The sequence below is a fragment of the Toxorhynchites rutilus genome, chromosome 1 (genome assembly GCF_029784135.1).
Source record: "Toxorhynchites rutilus septentrionalis strain SRP chromosome 1, ASM2978413v1, whole genome shotgun sequence".
NCBI lineage: Eukaryota > Metazoa > Arthropoda > Insecta > Diptera > Culicidae > Toxorhynchites > Toxorhynchites rutilus.
The window spans coordinates 61,562,506-61,586,193 of NC_073744.1; the positions used below are offsets into that span (position 1 = coordinate 61,562,506).

General features: G+C 37.2%; 1 protein-coding gene across 4 annotated transcripts in view; it reads left to right on the plus strand.

Annotated features, from left to right (window-relative positions):
- The window catches only part of LOC129775444 (Y+L amino acid transporter 2), a 74,031-nt gene that overhangs the window by 10,102 nt on the left and 40,241 nt on the right, over window positions 1–23,688 (plus strand). For 2 of the 4 annotated variants that reach the window (XM_055780225.1, XM_055780198.1), the window contains exons 1-2: window positions 4,421–4,839; window positions 23,161–23,460. In XM_055780225.1, coding sequence (XP_055636200.1) covers window positions 23,215–23,460 — 246 coding nt within the window. In that variant the 5' untranslated portion in view covers window positions 4,421–4,839; window positions 23,161–23,214. Of the gene's footprint in view, window positions 1–4,420; window positions 4,840–22,616; window positions 22,840–23,160; window positions 23,461–23,688 lie in introns of those variants that run through there. The other 2 variants (XM_055780208.1, XM_055780219.1) reach the window with 2 other exon arrangements.

The window sequence follows — 23,688 nt, forward strand, 5'->3', positions numbered from 1 at the left end:
CAAAAATTGTCAAAATATTGGACTCCCGGCCCCGTCAGGACTCCCGGCCCCGTCAGGCTAACAGGCCCGGCAGCTAACGAAAGTCCGCTTTGACGTAGGTTTCGTCGTCCATTACCAAGCAATGCGGCTTCGTCAGCATTTCGGTGTACAGCTACCGGGCTCGCGTCTTCCCCACCATGTTTTGCCTTTCGTCGCGGTTAGGAGCTTTCTGAACCTTGTATGTACGCAGGCCCTCCCGCTGCTTAGACGAATGAACTTGACAAATTCAGCTTATTGGCGACATCCCGGACCGAACTTCTCGGACCGCGTCTAAACTGCTTAACTACGCGCTTGTGATCTTTTTCACTGACGGAGCATCCATTTTTGCCGTTCTTCACCTTCCGGTCGATGGTTAGGTTCTCGAAGTATCGTTTTAGTACTCTGCTGACCGAGGATTGGACGATTCCCAGCATCTTACCGATGTCCCGATGTGACAACTCCGGATTCTCGAAATGAGTGCGCAGGATTAATTCACGACGCTCTTTTTCGTTCGACGACATTTTTCCAAATTTACGAAAAATTGACAGTGAAGCATGGCCAACGTGATCTATACACTCTTATCGGATTATAAGCGAAAGCTGAAGATATAATTCCTAAAAATTCAATTTCTACAGCGTTGTTTCCATGATGCAATTTGATGTGACACACCCTTTAGATTTCATAGTCTGATTTTTTTGAATACATTTAACAGTTCGGCTGAAAAGTATATAAGGTAACACAGTAAAACGATTTTTTTGTGAAATTCAATTTTATTATTCAACATAATTGTCTTCGAGGGCGATACAGCGATTATAGCGCTCTTGCAACTTTTCGATACCATTTTTATAGTACACTTTCGGCCTCAAAATAGGCCTCGGTTTCGGTAATCACTTCATCATCGGTCTTAAATTTCTTGCCAGCGAGCATTCTCTTCAGGTCTGCGAACAGAAAATAGTCGCTGGGGGCCATATCTGGAGAATACGGTGGATGCGGAAGCAAATCGAAGCCCAATTCATGCAATTTTGGCATCGTTTTCATTCGTTTGTTATTTTTCTATTTTTTTTCACAATAACTAAAGTTGCTTGACTCTCAATGCTGTAACTCACGAACCAATCGATCGATTGCTGTCAAATTTTGACACGTATCCATGATGGTGCTTTGTGATAGTCAAGTAGATTTTTGCAAGAGGCGCCATCTAGACGTCAACCTTATGCACTTTTCAGCCGAACTGTTACAACTCAACCAACATACGTCGGCAAATAATTGTATATGATTATAAAGAACAATAATAAGAATAATTAAAAAAAACTCCCGAGAATAGATTCTCAAGTGAATTTTTTATATGAATTTCAGCGGTAAAAACAACCTGACAACATAAATGGAATTTAGAAGAAACTAGAGAGCGATACAAATAACTTCCCGGTGAATGTTGGAGAGAGAATAAACGAATTTAAAATAAACCATTATTATTAATTAAGCTAACATTTTTATCCATAAAACTATAGAATACAAAATAGGATCAATCACAACACGAAATTTAAGAGAGGTTCAATTTTATTTTGATTTTTTTTAGAAATAATTGGTGTAATGTCCACGTGGACAACAGGGGAAGGGGTATAGGGAATGTCTACGTTTGTCCACGGTGGGGAAGGGGGGTGTTCGAAAACATGATTTTTCTGTCCACGTGGTATGTGGACAGCCCCTAATTGCTCCGTTTGGTCGGTACAAGTTGGGGAGTACAAATTGGGCCAATCAGAACGAGGGTAAGCCGTGTTTAGATAATGCTTGCTATTTTACAACTATTCAATTGTGTTACAATTATTTAATTGTTGATTGTGTTTATAAAGTGATATAAAGTTTTTTTGTGGTAGATGTGTAAAATATTTCCAATCAATTGATGCAAACATCTTCGCGATCTATTAAGAAACGGTTAAGTTATAATCATTCGAAATATTTCATTATTTCCTGCACACCGTTCTGAATCATATTCCGGACGCTTAAGGCATATGATGCAGAAAACAGATCTAAACTTTATGCAAATGTATTATTTGGTTGATACTTTTGATAAATTAGTTCAATGTGCTATTAAACTTTCTACTTTGGTATCTATTTGATTGAAAGCATAAAAAAATTATCGAATAAAATGCTTTTCAAATGAAGCGAATAAGAATCAAACTTCGGACACTAAATCAAATTTCGGACAGATTGAATGCAAATTTCGGACACTTTATTTTGTAATTTTTTGGACGAAAATTACATTACACTTGATTATATTTTAAAGTCAACTGCGAAACACTTACCAAGCAATCACAGTAAACTGTTAACAATGTTGAGAACTGATGAAAAACGGATAAATTTAAATAGTTATGAACGGGTAAATTCTACGTGCTCACGCTGAGGAAACGTCAAACACAAACAATGATGAGTAGTGTAGTAAGATTTCTGCTGATTATGTTATAATTTCAATGTAGTTCTCATGTGGAATGATAGTGAAACCAAGGGATTACTCTAAAGAAGCAACTGTGATATTAATCTGATAGTTATATCATCAGTGCATTAAGCATTTCAAGATATTAAAACAAAGTGTCCGAAATATGATGTTGTCCAAAATATGATTCAGAACGGTACTCAGTGCTTAGATACCCATTTTATCCCCATATCTTCCGGGTAGACGTAGTCTCACGTCAAAATCTCTTTCATTGGCATGATACGTTTCATGCCAAGGGAACAGATTTTTGTATGCAACAAATATTGTCAAGACATTAATAATTTGTTTCAATGCTTATACAGGATGATTTTTTAAGTGTATAGTTTTTAATTTAAAAAAAACAAGAAATTTTAAAAAATATATAATTGTTGAGTGTGGAAAATCAATCCTTGCCATTAATTTTATAATGATTATTTCATGTAAATGTAGGCCAAGCATATCGGCTAAATCAAATGAAGGCTGTTTGACAAGGATAATTGGATTTGTTATTAATTGATTGGCAAACAAATTGTGTTAGTCTACAAAAAGTAAAAAACAACAAAAAACAGAAAGAAATCGATTTTTTATTTCTTCTCGATATTTTTGTCCACTGCTTGTACACACACCCAGATTAAACTGTGTTCGTGAAATATTCCAAAACTTGAAAGTGGTATATTCTACCTTTATGTGTTGGTTTTTCGAGAAGTTACAGCATTCCAAAAATCACCTAAATTGGTAATTCGCTGAACTAATTATTTCAATGAACATGACCACTTTAAAACGAAAGCTGGCCACACTGCGATCATAGTGCATAATGCGGTTATTGTTTGTACAAGCAGCGGAAGCTGAGCACAACATTTGGAACTAATGAGACATGCACACTCAATGTGACGCAAATTGACACAGCGTATTGTTAATCGCTTCATTTCCGATGGAGAACGCCTACACACTACGATACGCATTTGAGAAAACATATCATTGAGGCGGCCACGTGACGCAACGAGGATTATCATAAATCGATATTGAGAACCGAATGAGGCAAAAAATCGTACTTCCTTATTGCTTCCCTCCCAGGATGAAAGCAAATATGTATTAGTCATTCCGCTCAGCGATAGTCGTTCGAAGAAATTTGGTGTGTACGAAACGTCACCAAACACTGATAACAAAGCGGTCAGAGGCCTGACAAGTTGAAGGATTCCGGTCAAAATTGGCGTAAAATTCGGGCGCTGCTAATGAGGTCGAAATTTGCTATTTGTAGGTCCCAAATTTTATTACGAAACCAATTGTCTATAATTGAAATTCACATCTCAACCGCTTGTTAACGGCTCATTCGAGGGTTAGAAATTGATTTAATGCGTCAAATACGCTCTATTCGTCATGAATACGAATCTACCCGACTTTGTGATTCGGTTTGTATGTCTCTATAACTCTGCGCGACCTTCCTCACCTGCCTGAAACCGGTTTCACTAATATGTCATGTCGAATTCGCCGAAATTAACCAAAATACTCAACTGCCATTTGGCTGGCAATCGCCAAGGCGTAGTTGGTTTTACCGCAAGGAGAAAAACTACACCTTTAACGAAGTAACAGTCGTCATTGACGAGTCGCGCTCCAATCAATCACACCTCCAAACATACCGCCATCATTCATTGGAGCGTGGCATGAGTGAACTACCGTAACTCACACTTGCTCTGCACTAGGTTCTCAAACCCTCACGTGTCCATTGATAACGGGACGCATACATCATTCACGCCTGGAAGTCCGTCTATACGTCATCGACGCTCCTAAAATGAACAGCGCGTGAGTTCCTCCTCACACGCAGTTGGTTGTGTCTGGCCGAGACGAAAGCGAAAGGATGCTCACCGCGTGTGAGTCCGAGCGAACGACGAGCGGGCGAGTGGACGACTTGTCGAAGGCTCCTGCGAGCCAACGGACGCTTTGGAATCATTCGAACACTGGCGTTCGAAGCGTGCGCACAGTTTGGCGCGGATATATTGGCGCGTGGATTTTAAATTATTCGTCGATCAAGCGCGGTTTTAATGAAGTGATTACATCTTTTTCTCTCGTGGTTTAATGGTTGTGAGGTGATGTGTCTTCCAAGAAGCCACCATAATTAACGCAGTTAAAGGATATATCTGTGCGTTCGTTTAAAGTCTGTTACGTTTTTGCGGAGCATACGCAGCAAGTGATTTGGTTATAATTGTTATGATGTGATGAGACGAATCTCGTTGGCCTGAGAAGCAAGAAGTGAGAGACGTGTGAAACTGTACTTGTTCGGTGCGGAAAGAACCAGAAAGCAAGATTTTGTGAACAGAAATTGGAGTGGTTTTCGTCCTTTTTTGAACCTTGAGAAGGTATGTGTTTTGACGGTGCAATGAAAGGGAAAATAAATCGGTGCAGCTACCAATTGCGAACCCTTCATTAATACCAGACGCCTGGCTAGTTAGGTTTCCATTTGCGAAGGATAATGTTGCGTAGTTCAGGATTTTACTTAAACAAGAGTCGTATTCAAGGAAGGCGTCTGAGCGTGGGTCTGGTTTTGGCCTTCGATTGTGCATTTCAATATTTCCAAACAAAATCGAAGACCGAGATTCGAATGTGGCAGAGATTAGGAATGATACATAGGGAGCGGGTTCTGCATTTGCAACGCAAAGTGGCGGTTGTTTATTCATCTTTTGAGCAGAGCAAAGAATAAAAAAGACGAATGACAATGACATCTCCTTCACATTGGAATATTAACTTGTTTGTCTTATCGTTACCGGAATGTTTATCTTTTAGATACATGTTTCTTCAGACGACCTTCGAATGTTTCGGTTGTGTATTTTACCGAAATTTAAGTTCAAGCTTTCTTATCGTCGTCAAGTTGTGATAACTATGCACAGATTGAACTTGGACACATACTGTGGCCAATGATAAAATTACATTCAGATAATTTTGAGAGTGACATTTACAGCAAACGTTTTCTTAGGAATAGTGTTGGATTTTTTTTTTAATCTGAGTCACTTTCGGTCGATAGACGTTGATACGGTTCCAAATTCTGTACGTTTCAGAATATTGCACTGTAATTCACATTTTGAGGGCAAACATCGTTTTCACATAGATATCAAGTCTACAATGAAGCTGTTTGTGAAAAAAAGAATCCGATATCGATAAAGAAAAAGGGTTGCAGCAACACTTGAGCACAAAATTTGATCCAATCAATCATTGGCAGTCTGTGTGGCTACTAAGGCTGTGCGATGGCTTAGCCTCAGCGGTCGCGAAGATGTTCCCCTGGTACTGAGAGCCAACCAACTACTACACTCCTTAACCAACTTCAACCTTCCTTCCATAGCTACTTTACCCAGAGCCAAAATCAGATCCTGGAACCAATCTCCTCCTAGAATAGATCTTTCCCTACTAAATCAAGTTAAAGTCGGAGATCCTCCATTCAAAATCCAACAACATTTCCTCAAATTGTGTAGCGAGATGTATGAAGGCTTTCATTATATTTTCACTGATGGTTCCGTTGCCAACGGTAAAGTTGGCTACGGAATTACCAGTGAGTGTACAAATATATGCTCCTCCCTACCCTCAACATGTTCCATTTTCAGTACGGAGGCCTATGCTCTTTTGAAAGCTTCCACCCTCAACCCTCCCCAGTCTGGAAAACGAGTGATTATTTTTAGCGACTCAGCAAGTTGTCTACAAGAGTTGAAATCAGCTTCCTCCAAACACCCTTGGCTTCTTTCTACCGAGATGTTCGCATTAGATAACAATGTCTCCTTTTGCTGGATTCCAGGCCACTCTGGAATTCTCGGTAATGAAGAGGCTGACAGACTGGCGGGTTTAGGTCGGGACTGTGAAATGGAGATGGTTCCTGTGCCTTCTATGGATGCTGTTCGTTGGACTAAAATTGCCATAAGAGAATCCTGGGACTCGGAATGGTTCAGCAGGCATAACACTGCCTTGGGGCGAATCAAACCGGTCACATCTGGTTGGCCTGACAATCCCGTTCCACGACATCGTCGAATCCTCTCCTGCCTCCGCATTGGGCACATAAACCTTACCCATAGCTTTCTAATCACAAAACAAGATCCACCCAACTGCACCACTTGTGGTGTAGTCCTATCCATCTTCCACATTTTAACAGAGTGCAAAGCCTATGAAATTGAACGTTCGGCCAACGACTTGAACTTCACCCCTGGAATTAGTACTCTCCCCACCTTTCGGAGATAGATTAATCCGATTTCTAAAAGAAACCAACCTCTACGACAAGATCTAAACATTCCGACCTGTAAGATCTAAAGAAAACAAACTATACGATAAAATCTAAACATTACACCAGGGACGAATGACCTTCGGGTTAAAGTCCCTTAAAAATAAGAACATCAACAACAACCAATCAATCATCTGCTACGAAATTGGAAATATCCAATGAAGAGACATTTGAGTTGTAAATATTGACACATTACTGGAAGTCACTTCATCGTTCGTTCAGGCATCGTTTATCGTTCCGACAGCATCACATTTGTGGACAGAATCAGAAACAGGTCGAATGATTTCTTGAGAATAGGGCTTCCACTATAACAAGTTGTTGCTTCCGTTGTCATTATGCGGGGTCGCCGATGGCTACCAATGTCGCGTAATTTTCATAATTTTTATTGTATACTAATGACCCGCAAACTTCGCCCCGCCCAACATTTATTTTTTGTTATCAATACCTTCAAACATTCACGTTATCTTACTAAGCGCAAGTTCATCTTCTAATCGACCCCGTTGAATTTACCTTTTACTACAAAATTCCTAGTACTTCTACCAAAACTCATCATTATAATATCGGATTATTTTCAGACACAATTCTCGTTCAAGATTTTTTTCACCACTTGCAAACAACGGGCCTGATCACGAACATCACTGTCACAAACGCTTTCAGGTCACTTACACTTCACTTAATCTTTTTGTGTCTATCATCATTGTCACGGACATTTGCGTGTAAAAATAAACTCCGTGAAGTGAAAGAGTTCATTCCCGTTTATAAGAGACATGTCAGTTGCATAATTTCGGGCGTTTGAACGTTATGTCGGTTGCATAATTTCAGGCGTTTGAACATTATGTAGGTAAAATTAATAAGTGTATGAGATAATATTCCATTTATTTGAACGTATGTTTTAGAATGACAAGTTTGCGATTATACCTCGATGATTCGATATTTCAATGCCAACTATTCGGACTCATTCCATGAATCATTTGCTTGGTGCGTTAGTTTGCTGAATCAAACGCTGGTTCAAAGATGAGGAGAAATACTTGGCTGCTCTTGAATGATGTAGTTGTTGAACATATGGGAATGTAATTTTATTTTCACTTTTTATAAATTACTCTAGAGATAAAGCATGACTAATAAGAGTTTAATAATCGATATCTCGCATACTCTTGTACTCAGCTCTGTCTTATTCTTTTGAATAGTGAGAAGTACTTAGTATAGGTCAACGTTAAAATCATTTTTTAAGAACCGTTTCTAAAACTTTGATTAATAATAATATCTTCTATATCTCAGAATAAACCCGAATTTATCCATCTCATGATCAGTATAATCTAAGCTACTTCCATATGGGATTCTGAAGTTTAATCCTCTTATCCTTCCCATTCTCGTGTAATTTGATATACGGGACATAAGGTTTGATATAATTATTTAAACAGAAACTGGTCAGTAGCGTCCGTCAGAAGCATAATTTTCATATGAAACACCTGATGAGTTTCAAGGAATTTGCTTGCCAAAAGCAGAAAATGATTCAGATTTTCTTTAGACGAATATCAAAATTATGAAAAAAAGAACTAAGGAATAATTTTAAAAATTTTAATTTAAAAGCTATGCAATAATAGATTAATTTTTTTCTTATTTGAAACATACATATTCTTTCATTCAAAGTTTGTCTTCAAAACATTATCGTTGAAAATATCTATTACGTAAAAACAAAAAATCAATGGCCTTTTTCGATGTAGCTATCGTCCTAATTCGGGTTTTGTCCACCAATTGCGAATGTTTGACTTACAAAAACCAGCCCTGCAATGTTGGAAAAACATTACAGTTATTATTTTATATTCAAAATGTCAACAAATCAATATTATACATAATCAATCACAATGATCGTTTTGGGCCAGTGGCCTCCATCGCCATTTTAGGGGGTTGCAACTCTCTGTAAGTCTAATCCTTAAAATAAAACAAACGAAAAGTTCTATTCATTTAGTACAATCGAAATTAGACCTTTCGCCATGTTTCAATCGGTCTTTGGGAGCTACATTTTTAGTCCTCAATCCCGTAGCGCATTTATCGAATCCAAATAAACAAATTTACGTCCTCTGGATACGTCAGGATTTCGTTCTAAAATGCCACCAAGCAGGTAAATTGCTGTTTGTTTATCTTTTCTTTCTTAAAAAGCAAGACACGATTCAAAATGTTAGCAAAAAAGCTAAATAAATACGAAATTAAACTTACTCCATTCTGCGTGACTAGCTTCCACCATCTAAAACACAAGTGACAAATATACTTGTTTTTCCCCGTGCCGTGACAGTAACGTGATGAACTCTTCCGGATTCTACACACACGGTGGCAGCCGTAATAACGTTGTATACAATTCACTTCGTTTTCACCGTAAAGTGACGTTCGTGATCTGGCCAAAACCCTTCCCCTCTTCACCCCTTAAAGAGGGGGGAGGAGAGTCTATTCACCATAGAAACATTTCGTGCCCCCTAAAATCTTCACACGCCAAATTTGGCTCCATTTGTTTGATTAGTTTTCGAGTTATGTAGAAATTTGTTTTTCATTTGTATGGCAACCCACCCTAAGGGAGGATTTTTATTTCGTAATTATTGATTGTATTAGTTTTTTATAGTTTACATGGTTTCGGGACCAAGGATGCCATGTTTTTTTATATTTTTTCTTGAAAACTTTCTAACATAACATATCCAAAAATCAGAGATGTGTTATTTTTCGTTTTTAAGTCATGATTTTCAAAAGTTGACATGTTTTCAGTCTTCGTTAAATATTTCTATGCGACTAGACTGAGACAGAGACAGAACATGTTCTCTATATGAGGCAAGATTACATTGCTATAATATTTGGAATTAACCCGATCATTTCGGGAAGGTTTTTTTTCTTTCTTTATTAAAGAGATTTTCAGCCAAAGGCTGGTTCATTTCTAACCCCGGGAAGGGTTGTTGATAGTCAGAGATTCCAAGCAGAATTTAGATTTGAGATTGAGTTTGAGGATGTTTTTTTTTTCTGTATTATAGTGACTTTCAACGCTTCTGGCTGGTTCGTCACTTTTACCTTCCATTTTGGAAGAATGTCGGGAGTGAGAATTGAACTCGTGATCTTGAGCGTGAGAAGTATGGATGTTACCTCCACGCCAGATCGGCTCCACAGTTTGAGGATGTTCTGCGTGTATGTGTGGAAATGCGTATGTATACGTGTAAGTATCATGACTCCTTACAAGCCTCGTACCTACAAACACATGAAAACGAAAGTTACGAATCGTTCATTCTGAGAGTAGAGTAGTATTTTGTACTTCTGGTACGATTTGCGATTAAGTGCCCTTCTAATTTACTCCAAATTTTGAAAAATCGGCTAAAAACGGCTAAACGTATCAATATGAAACGTTCACAGATATTTAGGGAATACACTAGGCTAAAAAGTTCCCTGCAAACATTAGAACTTACTGTAATATTTGCAGAATTACAGTAGATTTTGGAAAGCACCATAAAAATCTAGTTTTTGGCACTTTTGAAATCAATGTAAACCATTTAAAAACATTTTTTCCGTCAATGTAATACATTTTCCTTACACAGAATTTATTGCAGTTTCCAAAACTGCCTTTCCATTTTCGGTACGATGATTATTTGTTGAATAATTCATTATCAAAGACGAAGGTGTAATCTTTCTATCAAGCTCAAATATCTCTGTATGGAAAGGTCCTACAGGAACGTTCTAGGAACCAAATGAAAGCTGGTTGATAAGGTTATTGGTATTCGCTATTGAGTTGGTGAGCAAAAAATTGTGTAAGTCCACAAAATCTTTGAAAAAACAAAAGAAAAACGATTTTTTATTTCTTCCCGGTATTGTTGTCCATTACACCTACACACACAAAGATAAAAATATGTACGTAATATATTTTAATACCTGAGCTTTTAATTTAAGCTTTTAGATGATGTATATCCCATCGATATGCGTTTAATATTCACAAAGTTACAGCATGTCAAAAATCTCATAAAATTTGCGACCTCGCACTCTGTTCCTCTATTTTTTTGTCGAGTGTATTCCAATTTTTTAATTTTTCTTCCGGTTAATTCTTGTTGTATTGTTAAAACATAAATAAACAAATAATGGAATAACGAATATTAAAAATACACTTTGTTTTATTTGTTCAGAGCTCGATAAAACGTCCGAAATTTGTGCTTCTACACTAGAATACCCCCTTAAGCTTGCGGTCAACATTTAAGTTGTCATTCTATACAATATGTTGGGTCTTTCAAAAAGTAGAAGTGTCTGAGCCTAGGGGCACGGACGGAAGTTTGACGTGGGACTGTGATTATTAAGAACACTAGGCTACTATAAGCTTCTGGCAGGAAATTCAACTGTCTAACTGAAAATGATTAATGAATATCAGTGGGACACACAACAAGGTGGAATGGTAGATGAGGTATACGTGAATCGGTAAACAAAATAAAATATCTTCATTGATTACATTGAATATGAAATTTAAGAGGAAGAATCGAAAAAACAAGTTGAAAATACTCACGATTTCGTGATATTTTTAGGTAAAATACACATGAAATCATGATGCGATGTAATACCGATCTCAATAAGTCTTCACGTGATAATCGCTGCCAACCCCTCCTTATTAACGAAAGATCACTGTATGGGTGACACTTTCCACGTTGCTTTGGTGAAATCTTGAATGAAGTTTGAGTGATGTATGAATTCTTGCATCTGATTACTTTAACATCTTGCTAATTTATTAGATTGAACGAATTATTGCACGCAATTTTGTGTTACATACAACATTCATGGGAAGAAAGTTGGAAGAAAGAATGCATAATACATGATTTACCTTCGCATCCGCTCACAAAACATACATATTTGTTAAATTGCTTACTTGTTTTATTATTTTCACTGTTGATGTCTCAGGCGAACAAAATGGTGGATAAATTTGCCGTCTAATGGTATATATTATAACATATATCGTAAGAACGATTCTGCGTAATATGCATTCGAAAACTCTTAATAAACGTTACATTTTTCGTAGAGTGACGGATCAACATGATTATAACCTGTTAGATTTTAAGCCTGTGTTGATGTATATGACAACTCGGTGAGAAAGAACAATAACCATTGATATCGCCCGGCTTAATCAAAATGATTACCTTTGAAAGTGTTTCCAGCACTTTTGGAGCCTCCGAAAAGCCTGGTGAGAATTCAATTGAACATGGTGTCGTATAATGGATCCTTAACTAGAACCAATATAAAATGGCACAAAATTGTGAGCATTATAAATAACACAACAATCCAAATTAAGTGATTTCTGATTCATTACCCATCTGCTTACTTGTTTTGATCTGATAGTTACTGCAGTTACTGCACACTCCACATGCCGACATGAGTCAAACGAGATAAATTACCCGTGGGAAGTAAACAATCCAAGTCTTAACGACCCCATCGTTTAGATTCAGCGTCTCGCTGTCAATTATGCAATTCGGTTCGTATACGAATGTAATCGGCAATAGCGAAGGAAGAGTTGTGTATCCATAACCGACCTTCGTCGGGTGAAGTCCCACTCCACCAGCCGCTGAGACGCCATTTCAGTTCGGCCAATGCTCATTAGTAATTGGAATATCGTTTGTTTTGACGTGGGTGCTACAAAAATCAGCTACACACGTCAACACGGTGGTTTTTAGTTATCGTCCATCAGTTTAGGGAATTCTACTGGTGAGAACCCCGACTATGGCCATCTTCACACCGACAAGAACGAAAAAACTGGTTTGGATGAAGAAAGTTAAACACAATAAATACTTCAACGAGAGAAACAGATATACTTTCCGGCATAAAATGATTTCTCGACTATAGATAAGGGTAGATATTTCTTGGAAGAGTTCTTCCATCAGTAATTATAACTGATTTGTGAAGAAATATTTTTTTAAACCAACAGCACAGGTACAATTTACGACTGGCGTGGGCTTAGGCCGTGAGTGCTGTACCAAACATAGCCAAGGGCTTCCATCGCTCCCATCCTATTAATAAATTTTACTTTCCGTTTCCCATTCCATTCATCCCCATTGATTCTTCAAATTCTTTAAACGGCAATTTCGAGACGCTTATTTCATTTACGATGAAAGCCCTGGATGATCGCCCTATTTCTCTTCTTGGGAGATGGAGAATCAGCTAAGAAGGTAATGATCGTCGGGGTATGGTATCGTTCCCTGGCCGGCTAAACAGTTATGACTTTCAACAGAGGACAGAAGCATAAACGTGAAATCACGATTATATCGTTGACAAAATCAACTCTACCGTGGTGCGTTTCGGAGCGCGTTATCATCATAGCCCACGCAAATGTCCGACGGGTATTGTTTGTCCCGTGAAGACAGCGAGAATTGGCGCGGCAAATGTTAGACGTTAATAAAGCGTGATTTCCAGCTTAAGTGTGTGGGATTGGTCGGGCGATAATCTCAGCAGACGTCACCGGATGCGGTTCGATTGAAGCTGAGAAATTTAATTTATCTGATTAGCACATACGTGCACTAATTGCCGTATAGACCACCTCCAAAATTGTTTGATAGATTTATTGCGTCAAAGGCACAAAAATGTATATATTTAGACGCTCTTGACGCGATGAATCTGTCAAACAATATGGGATGTTAATTGTCCGAATTGAAAACAAGATCACTTATTGCCAGAAGCTCATTCGGACTATTCCGCGTTTGAAGATAATTACGATAATTATTCCTGTTTGTTTTTGATTGTTTATACGGTGAAAAATAGGAAATAACCTAAGGGTGTTTTTAGAGACATAGAACTTTCGATTGAAATAAGACACAGATAAATAACATTAATGGGCACACTTGGAAAGATAAGTCTGTCATTTTTATGTGAATACTAGTTGATCCGACGAGCTTCGTCCCATCCAAAATGATTTTTTTTAAATGAGTTCTTTCGAACATTCACTTTTACTTACTGAGCGAACGTTCGTGGGTTCAATCGCAGAATCTCCATTAATTGATCTTCTAATTGGCCCTTCACAATTTCCATTTACTATATATTTCCTATCACTTCTACCAAAATTCGTCATTATTAAATAAATTTATTTTCAGTCATCATTTTCGCTCAAGATTCTTGATTCACTTGCAAATAACATGTTTCTCATACAAATTCGAGAATTTTGGTATACACAATAAAATGGAAGTGCAAATCTCATGTATTTTGATCTTCTATCTTTAACCAGACAATCTTTCCGAATATGGCTAGCTGCATTGTAATGGGAATCCCATCACGGAAATAATATCACCGTTCAGGAACAGCTGACAGTTGATAGCAATCATCATTTGAAGTCGAGGAAAAAAATATAGCGCAATACTGGAACGCAATTGCATCACTATTTCCCATCCCTCATTGATGTCATCAACCCGGTAAATCCAAATCCAGGTCAAATTTCCAAACCCAAACAGAACTGTACTCCCAAACATTGTGCCACACGTGATGAATTTGATACCCCGGTGTGGTCGGCTTACGCAGTTTGTGGCACTCGCCACGTAATGTTTGCTTTGAGTGGGGGAAGGGGGAGGTGGAGTTTGTTTGTATGAATTTGTTTGGTTTTCATTTTGGTGGGTGGGGGACTCTTATTGTTTAGTTCATCGGGATTCATGATGATAGTGACATTTCGATAAAAACAAACACTTGCTTTGTTCACAATGAAAGTACATATTCCAAAACTGCGCAGAAGTGCGTAAAGACCTAAATTCAAAGGTAGTAACAAGACGGCGTTTGAAGTAGAGATGAAAAGAATGACTGTCAAGTATGGAAAACTTCATTCGCTCATTTCTCCACACCTAATTATAAATCACTCTTGTATCTGCTTGGAATAACCATGGCGAAAAGAATGCAGCAAGCAGTCGTGAGATTGCACGATGAATCATTTTTCATTCTCCGACCATCTTCATTCGGGACTGAGAGTGAACATAACAAAACAAAGAGTGGAAAACAACATTCAATGAATGAATACTCCTTTGGAAGGATTGCACGAAACAAAATAACGAGTGAGTCAAAATAGACTGACTCTGCTCGTATGTATGATTTTATTTTCCCTTGTACTCTTATCCTTGCCAGCATTCAAGTGCACATGAACCTACCTTCCCATTCACTAATAACTTGCGTTAATATGGTCTTTTGCGCTGGCTTAGATCGTTTCGTACTAGAAACAAAAAAGAATGTCAATAGTGCACAGGAAACAACTTGATTTAAACTATCTAGGGCAGGGTTTCTCAAAGTGGTCGACCCCCTGGGGTCGATTTCGGTTTCCCAGGGGTCGACAGAAACGAAAATTGATTTTGGGAGTCGACGGGGTCTGAATATCGACCCCTATAAAATAACACAAATTCTTATTTGAAATATTCAAGATGCTCCATATTTTCAAGTTTCCTAAAATAATTGAAAAAAAAATTTTTTTTTGTTACGTCAAGCACATAGATGACCAAGTATTTTTTAAAATCTTTTTCAATCACTTTCTTCCAGTTCACTTCATTTAGCTATGTAAATACCTTGTAATCTATGGAATTAAATTAGATGTTGAGTACATTATTAATCAAGCTCCCACGTATTTCAGAACGCATATGAAATTGCAACCTAAGGACAAGAACGCATATGAAATTTCAGGGGCATTAATTCGATGATGACTTCCTTCGTGTTCAATCGCGTATATGTTTAAAATACAGAGAACGTTACGCTAACCACCCTGTTATAAGAATGACCAGGGTTGCCACATCCTGTACAATTTTCTGAAGAATACTGTAACCTGTAAAAAATCTGTATGAAAAAACTAACGGAAAAAATGAAAAGGTTTATTTTCATTTTGAATTTATTGCTCTTATTTATGGCTTGCCTAAGTCGTATCAATACAACAAAATAAATAATTGAAAAGGTTTCACATAATAATTGTATGATATTTATACATGGTTTTGTTGAACTTTGCTTTTCTTAAATTTTCCGTCAATTTCATCCTTGACGCTCCTCTTTTAGACGATACATAGTTCTTTGCTTTCAAAATAGAGTCCATCATTGTGCAAGCCAACCGATTTCAGAACTTTGTTTTGTTGGCACTGTGAAGTGAGAATATTCACTCAACACATCCTGATGAATGTGGAATTATCAAAAAGTATCCCAAAAACATCCTTAGCAGGAATGGAGAAGTGAGGTGACATTTCATATACATTTTTATAAATCAAGGTACATATCTTCATGACTCAAAAATAATAAAAAAACAAAGTTTATTAGTAAGAAGGAAGACAGAGAAAATGAACTGTAATTAATAACATTTGAATTTATTAATACTTGAAAAACTATCTTTAAATTCTGTATTTTTGCAGAAAATTTGTAATTCTCTATATACAGATTCTGTGTCCGAAATTTGGCGTAAAATCTGTAAAATATTCTGAATATTTTACAGATTTTATATGTGAATATTCTGTATATGTGGCAATCCTGCGAATGACTTATGTCTTAGTAGAAAGTATTATTGCTGTACATTTTAAAAACTCATCAAGACAATGAATGTGCACAAGATGAAATTATTTTTGCTACATATATGAAGTCTGATACCAGAGAAGAATCGATCTTTTTTTTACCGAAAAAGCTATTCTAGCTCACTCAATTCACTGCGTGGTTCATAGATAGCATTTAGTAGCAAAAAATCTGAGCCCTAGATTGCATCAGTCTTTACTATATGTTATGAGTGCTATTAAAAACCTTCGATGCAATTCTTTGAACACTCGATTATTTGCTCAGCTATATGAGAAAAATGACGAAATCTTTACTCGGTTACTTCTACACACTGGAATTCGCTGGCCACCAAGAGTCCCTTGCATAGCAAGATTTTCAGCTTGTTTGAATTTGTGTTTCAGCTGCAGGGTGACGATTTCGACTTGATTGAAATAATATCAATAATATTGGCCCTTCTGACAAAACATTCAAAACAAAGTTTAAGCAAAAGAGAATATTCACAGTGTTTCGCATTTGTCAAAATTATCGCAAAAGCTTCAATACCATGTTATATTATCATATATCACTCACTTGGTCGCATTACACAAGGATTTTACTAAAATGTTTTCAGATCTTCAAAATTTTCAAATTCCTCAATTGATAATAAATCAGTACCAAATCATGGAATGAGCCAAATCATGGAAAAAGTTGATTATCATCAGCACAGATGAGGCAGGAGTACAACTAATGTTGTCATATATTCTAGTTATAACGAAACATTGAAAAACAGTATCCTGCGATGTGAGACATTACTGAAAATTATCTTCTCGTTTTTCCATCATCATACTGTGACGAAAAAGGCTTCATTAGGGTTACAAACAACGCGAAACCGAAGGAATCATTTGAAAATCAAGGAACGCGGAGATTTAAGGCTTTAACTAATCAATATTTAACCGCATTTGGTATTTTGGTAGTTGTGGATAGATTGGTTTGCGATTTGGATGTTTTGTATAGTTTGTGAGTAATTTGTATCAATATTTATTTATTACACCTGATATTTATTAAATCTTATCTCAATTTATTTTGTTAAATATGATTGAGAATTTTTTTTTCTGTACTATAGTGATTTTCAACATTTTTGGCTGATTTGTCACATTACTTCCATTTTTTAGAAGAATGTTTGGAGAGTGAATTGAACTCGAGACCTTTCGCGTGATAGGTGCGGATGTTACCACCGTGAAAATATAATGTCATGTTTATTCATTTACCCACTGCAATGTTTTCACATTGATAATTATTCAGTAAGAAAAAAAAACTAGAGATAGGGTTTTCAAAGAAATTCGGCTATGGGGGTCTAAGGTATGACTTAATTCTGGAAAAGAGGTCTCTTGCCCAAAACAGTATGAGAACCCCTGATCTAGGGGCTGTCCACATCAGAGATGGGCGAGCCGCTACGATCCACGGTTCTTTATAATTGAATCGCGGTTCAAAAAAAGAGCCGCTTTTCGAAAGAGTCTCGGCTCAAAAAAGCCGCGGTTCAAAAAAAGCCGTTTTTTGAAAGGGTCTCGGCTCAAAAAAGTGCGGCGGTTCAAAAGAGTCTCGACTAAAAAAAAAGTATCGGCTCAAAAAAAGAGCCGCTCAAATGAGCCGGCTTGCTTCAATGAACGAGAACCTGAAATGAACCGTTTTGCCCACCTCTAGTCCACATACCACGTGGACAGAAAAAGCACGGTTTTAGACTCCCCCTCCCCCTCCGTGGACAAGCGTGCATATTTTCATACCCCTACCCCCTTTTGTCCACGTGGACATTTTTCCTTTTTAAATTAAAATAATTAAGGAAAGAACTGATTTGCGCCTAAATTCCATTTAATTTTTAATTCCATTTAAGAGGGACCCCCGTCTGGATGGTCGGAAAATAATGAATTTTCTTGGATTTTTTTCACCGAATAAAGTGAAGAGCGCGGGTATTTTAGTTATTGTTCAAGGAATATTGAGGATGTATTTATCATTTTTCAAGTGAACGAATAATGATTATTATGCTATTGGCAGCTGGATGCGTAGAAGCTGTCTGAAAATTGTACCTTGTATCGGTTCTGAAGCAACGGGGTGTCGTAGAACAAAGTCCAATGAATATTTTGAAACTTTAGGAAAATACCTAAAGTGTTGCATATGGGTTTTTAAAAATTCGGAAAATTACCGAAATGGCGGCCATTTTTGTTAAAAATGAGTGCTTACTATATACATAAAAATGGATTTCTGACTGTCTGTCTGTCTGTCCGCTGTCTGTCTGATTCTTATGGACTCGGAAACTACTGAACCGATCAACAAGAAAATTGGTATGTAGGGATTTTGGGGGCCGGGGAAGGTTTTCGTGATAGTTTGAGACCCCTCCCCCCTCTCTAAGGGGGGGCTGCCATACGAATTAAACACAAATTTCTACATTATTCGGGAATCAATCAAGCAAATGAAACCAAATTAGGCAAAATTTCAATACTTTTTAAACATTCTAACTTTTCGAGAAAAGTAATGCGAAAACATGATTTTACACGAAATTCTGCATGAAAAACTATACATACATTACTATCCTAAGACTAATTGTTCTCGAGAGTTCTATACATGCTCTATAGAAAATTGTATTTGATAGAAAAACCATATGTGTAATATCATGGAAACTTAACCATTATGGAATCGCTTATTTTTTATAGGTTTGAGCTAGGAACGTCTATGCATAGCCCGCAACAATAAAAGTTATAGGATCATACAAAATATCTCGGTCGCTCACAGTTTACGTGAGTTATTTTTAGAATATGGATTTCAGTGAAGAAGTTCAATCATATTACAGAAGTTCAATGATATATGAAGCACTCTCAGGCATCTCAATTCGTTTATTGAGATAAATACGGAATACTCAAGTTGGGCGGAAAGTTTTAAAATTCTTAAATATGGAACAGTTTTAATTTAATTTAGAATGTATCGGTGATTGTATTTGAAAAAATATTTATTTTTCGTGTCCACGTGGACATAGTCTATACCCTATTCCCCCTCTCCGTGGACAAACGTGGACATTTTCATACCCCCTACCCCCCCTAAAATTGTCCACGTCGTATGTGGACAGCCCCCTACCTATATTTTACTGCCGCGATCGAGGCTCAATGATTGCTCATTGAGTGAAAAACGAATGATTTTACAGAGACATTCGCTGGCTCAAGCAAAAGTTCCAATTCGATTCTATCGCCATCTAACATCATTCCGAGAGGCAAATGAGAGAATGCAAAATTCTCTGAGAATAGATGAGCGAAATCAAGACAGTATTTTTCCATTTAACTCGAGTATGAACTTTGTGTAGATGATAGGGGAATGTTTTCTGTCTCAAATAAAGTGGGGCATAAACGGAGAATAGAAGGGTGAGATTTTGCCCATACCTGATGACTGTGTGTTTCGCTAAGAATCTTCAGAAGCATGAATGCGGGTGGAAAACCAAAACATGATTGAAACTGTTCATTGATTGATCTTCTAATCCAAAATATTTTTCACTATGAAATTTCAGTACTTCTACCAAAACTCAACATTATTATATCAGGTTATTTTAAGACACAATTCTCGTGCAAGATTTCTTATCCACTTGCAAATAACATGTTTCTCTCAATGTTTGATACAGAAAATATGATAGAATGAAGACAGCCATAAATCGGACGATTCCTTTCTCGAGTATTGCTCTTATCAACACATTCGGCGATCCATTTTTATATATAGATAGATAGTATACGATGTAGGAGTGCGTTTTATAACATTAAAACCGCAAAGATGTAATGGACTAACAACGTTTGTCAATATGTAATTGTAGAACACATGCGAATTAAATTTTCCGAATTTTCCCATTTTCCTTCAGAAATTTTCAATTGTCATGTTTGGTTGGAATATGTGCATTATTTTTATGGAACCTCCTCTCCTTCCCAGAGGAGGAAGTGATGTAATACCATCATAGAAACATTTCTCGTACCCAAAACCCTCACATCTCGCATTTGGTTCCATTTGCTTGATTAGTTCTCGAGTTATGCAGAAGTTTGTGTTTCATTTGTATGGTAGCCCCCCTTTAGAGAAAGGGGAGGAGTATCGAACTATCATAGAAAAGTTTATCGATCTCTAAAATCTCTATATGCTAAGTGTGATACCATTTGTCTGATTAGTTCTCGAATTGTTTAGCAACCCCCACACTCTTTAGAGAGGGGAAAGGAGTGTTCAACCACCATAAATTTTATTGCTCCCTAAAACCTCCATATGCTAAATTTTGTTCCATTTGCTTGATTAGTTCTCGACTTATGCAGAAATTTGTGTTTCATTTCTATGGCAGCCCCCCCTTAGAGAGGGGGTGGAGTGTCTAATCACGATAGAATCATTTATTGCACCCTAAAACCTCCACATGCCAAATTTGGTTTCATTTGCTTGATTAATTCTCGAGTGATTCAGTAATTTGTGTTTCTTTTGTATGGCAGAGAGGGGGGTGGAGTGTCTAACCATCATAAAAACATTTATTGCACCCTAAAACCTCTATATGCCTAATTTGTTTTCATTTGCTTGAATAATTCTCGAGAAATGCAGAAATTTGTGCTTCAAAAGTCCTTCCTTCCAGTCCAGTCCTTCCAGCGTGGATTCCGTATGCTACCAGAAAGATGGGAAAAGGCTGTAGCTAGCGATGGACAGTAATTTGAATAATCTGTGACTTCTCTTCTTTTTATAATAAAACGTTGAATTTTTCAAATCCAAATTTTTCGCAAATGTAATATTTTTTCAAAGAAGAATCATTGGCTTCAATTGAATATGTCAATCAACTGAATCGATCTTATTGTTCAAAAGTTATGATTTTTCCAAAAAAGTCTTTTTTGGAAAAATGGGGGAAAGTTTTGATTTTTTCAACATTGGTTAATTTTGAAAATTCATAACTTTAAAACGAAAAAAATCACATCTCTGATTTTTGGATATGTTATATGAAAAAAATTTTTGGTACTCGTCATATTTTTCCAAAAAATACTTAGTAACTGGCTTTTATTTGATATATCGGGAATAAGACGAAAAAATGGATTTTTCGGATCACCCTAAAACCGAAATGGTCATTCTAAAAAAACGTGTCTAATATATTTCGAGAAGGAACAAAACTACCACTTCTCACGAAAATCTGAGAACCACTATATCGGTTCGGCATGGAATGGCTGTATATATCGACTTTTTTTAAAATTAAATTTGCTCATTGGTTTCAATTTGAAATGTCGATCATCTAAATCGGTTCAAAAGTTATGAATTAAAAAAAAAACATTTTTAGGGAAAAGTGGAAAAATTAATTTTTCGGTCCACCCTGAAATGGAAATGGGCACCCAAATAAAAACATACAAAATACAGGTCTAATGTTTTGCGATAAAGAACAAAATTACCACGTTGAAATACATTCTGTCAAATATTTACCGGGAATTTGTAATTGTAAATCTTCCCGTTGAACATTTTTCAATCTTAATTTTTTTTTTAAGTTGGTACTACTATCAGTGGTGTTCATGTCTATTTTGACCGCAATTTGTCATATGTTTTGTTCACAGCGCCATTAAGAACAAGTTAACATTTTTTTTGCTCGGGGTGTTGATATGAGTTTGTTAATTCGAAATCCCTTCCGGAGGACTAAACGGTCAATAAAGAGTATTACCTTGGCGTTAAGAGGCGTTTGAGGGAAGAAATTCGTTGCAAACGGACCGATTTGGCACTCGGATTTTGCACCACGATAAAATACCAGCTCATCGACCGAGCATTGTGAACAAATTTTTGACCAAAAATGGCACGAATGTGATTGAACAAGCACCGTACTCACCAGACGTGGTCTCGTGTGTTTTTTTTTTCTATTTCCGAAACTCAAATTACCGATTCGTGGGACCCGTTTTGACGGCATTGAAGACATTCAAACGAATTCGCTGTGTGAACTGAAGGCAATTCCCGAATACACCTATGAAAAGTGTTTCGATGACTGGATTGTGCGTCGGAAAAAGTGTATTATTGCAGAAGGGTCCTATTCTGAAGACGGTAATATAAATTTAGACATAAAATAAAGTATTTTCTTTCTCGGTAAATATTTGACAGAATGTATTCTATAGCGAATTAAATTTTCAATCCTAACCGAAACGACAGTGCGTGACTTTTTATTCATGCGTTGCAAAATTGTTTAAAAAACGTCATAATACATCCGTAAATCCGTAGATTGTTTACAAATTTACACGAATCTTAATCTGGCATCTCTGACGTTCTATTGTTTTGCAAAGCACACAAAATAACCGAATGGGGCTTCGACACCATTGTGACTGTGTTTGTAAGCTCAAGCTATGTTAGCCAACGTCTCTCTTCAACGACGTTGATTCTAGAAGGGCTTACCCCAGATATATTGAAACAAGAATCATGATGGAACGAACAATGGACTCCGCTGCTGTGACCTCAAGCACAACCACTCGGACCAAATCGTAATTGATAGCTTTTCTTCCGCGTGTCAGTATGAGATATTTTATTTTATTATCGGACCATTCTCGTTGAGTTGAATTCATCTGCTGTAATTTATCATCAAAATGCTTTGAACCGGACAAAACTGAGAACCTTACTTCTGAGCGTGAGTATCACATCAAACGACTTTCATGGCGAACCCTTTAATGATAGTCCAACGTTTCTCTGTTGAGAATGGTTACAATTTGTGATGTTTATTTTCAGTCGTGGTTCGGTTGTCGCTTGACGGTTCTGTTTACATTTTCCTGTAACTCATAGATTGATGGGTTCGTGATGAACCAACGAGGAAACGTCAATTACAGGGCAATCAAGTGATTATTGTGGACGCGAATCCGAATCTTTGATTTACAATCATATGATAGTATCAATTTCCTGATTTTAGGAATCGCTCTCGTTATTCATTCCAATTATTTCTGTTGTTTTTCAGGTCCCAATTCATATACTGTATCATCGATATTGTTGAATAACCACAACATTCGCAATGGAGGACGATTCGCTAACGAAGGACATCCGGAAGGACTCACTTTCTAAAAATGGGAAGGCTGCCGACGGTGGAGATGGGGAAATTACCCTCAAGCCAAAGATGACGCTAGTCAACGGAATAACGGTGATCGTCGGGTCGATCATCGGTTCCGGAATTTTTGTCTCCCCAACCGGGGTGCTGATCAATACCGGCAGTGTGAACATGTCGCTTGTTGTTTGGGTCCTATCTGGTCTGTTCTCGATGGTGAGTATGTACTTGGTTGGCGGTGGGATCGTTCGTTGCGAGAGACACACCTCCAAGCGCAAACAGACAGGTTGTAGACGTTGTTTGTTATTTTTAAAGTAACTTTGCAGAACCTGTTTGTGGCGTGATTGGACGGTGCTTTTTACGATGATACCAAATGCATTCGCCAGCTGACGACGGGTGGGTTTCAGAAAAGTTTCTCTGGGGAACTAAATACATTGTTGAAAC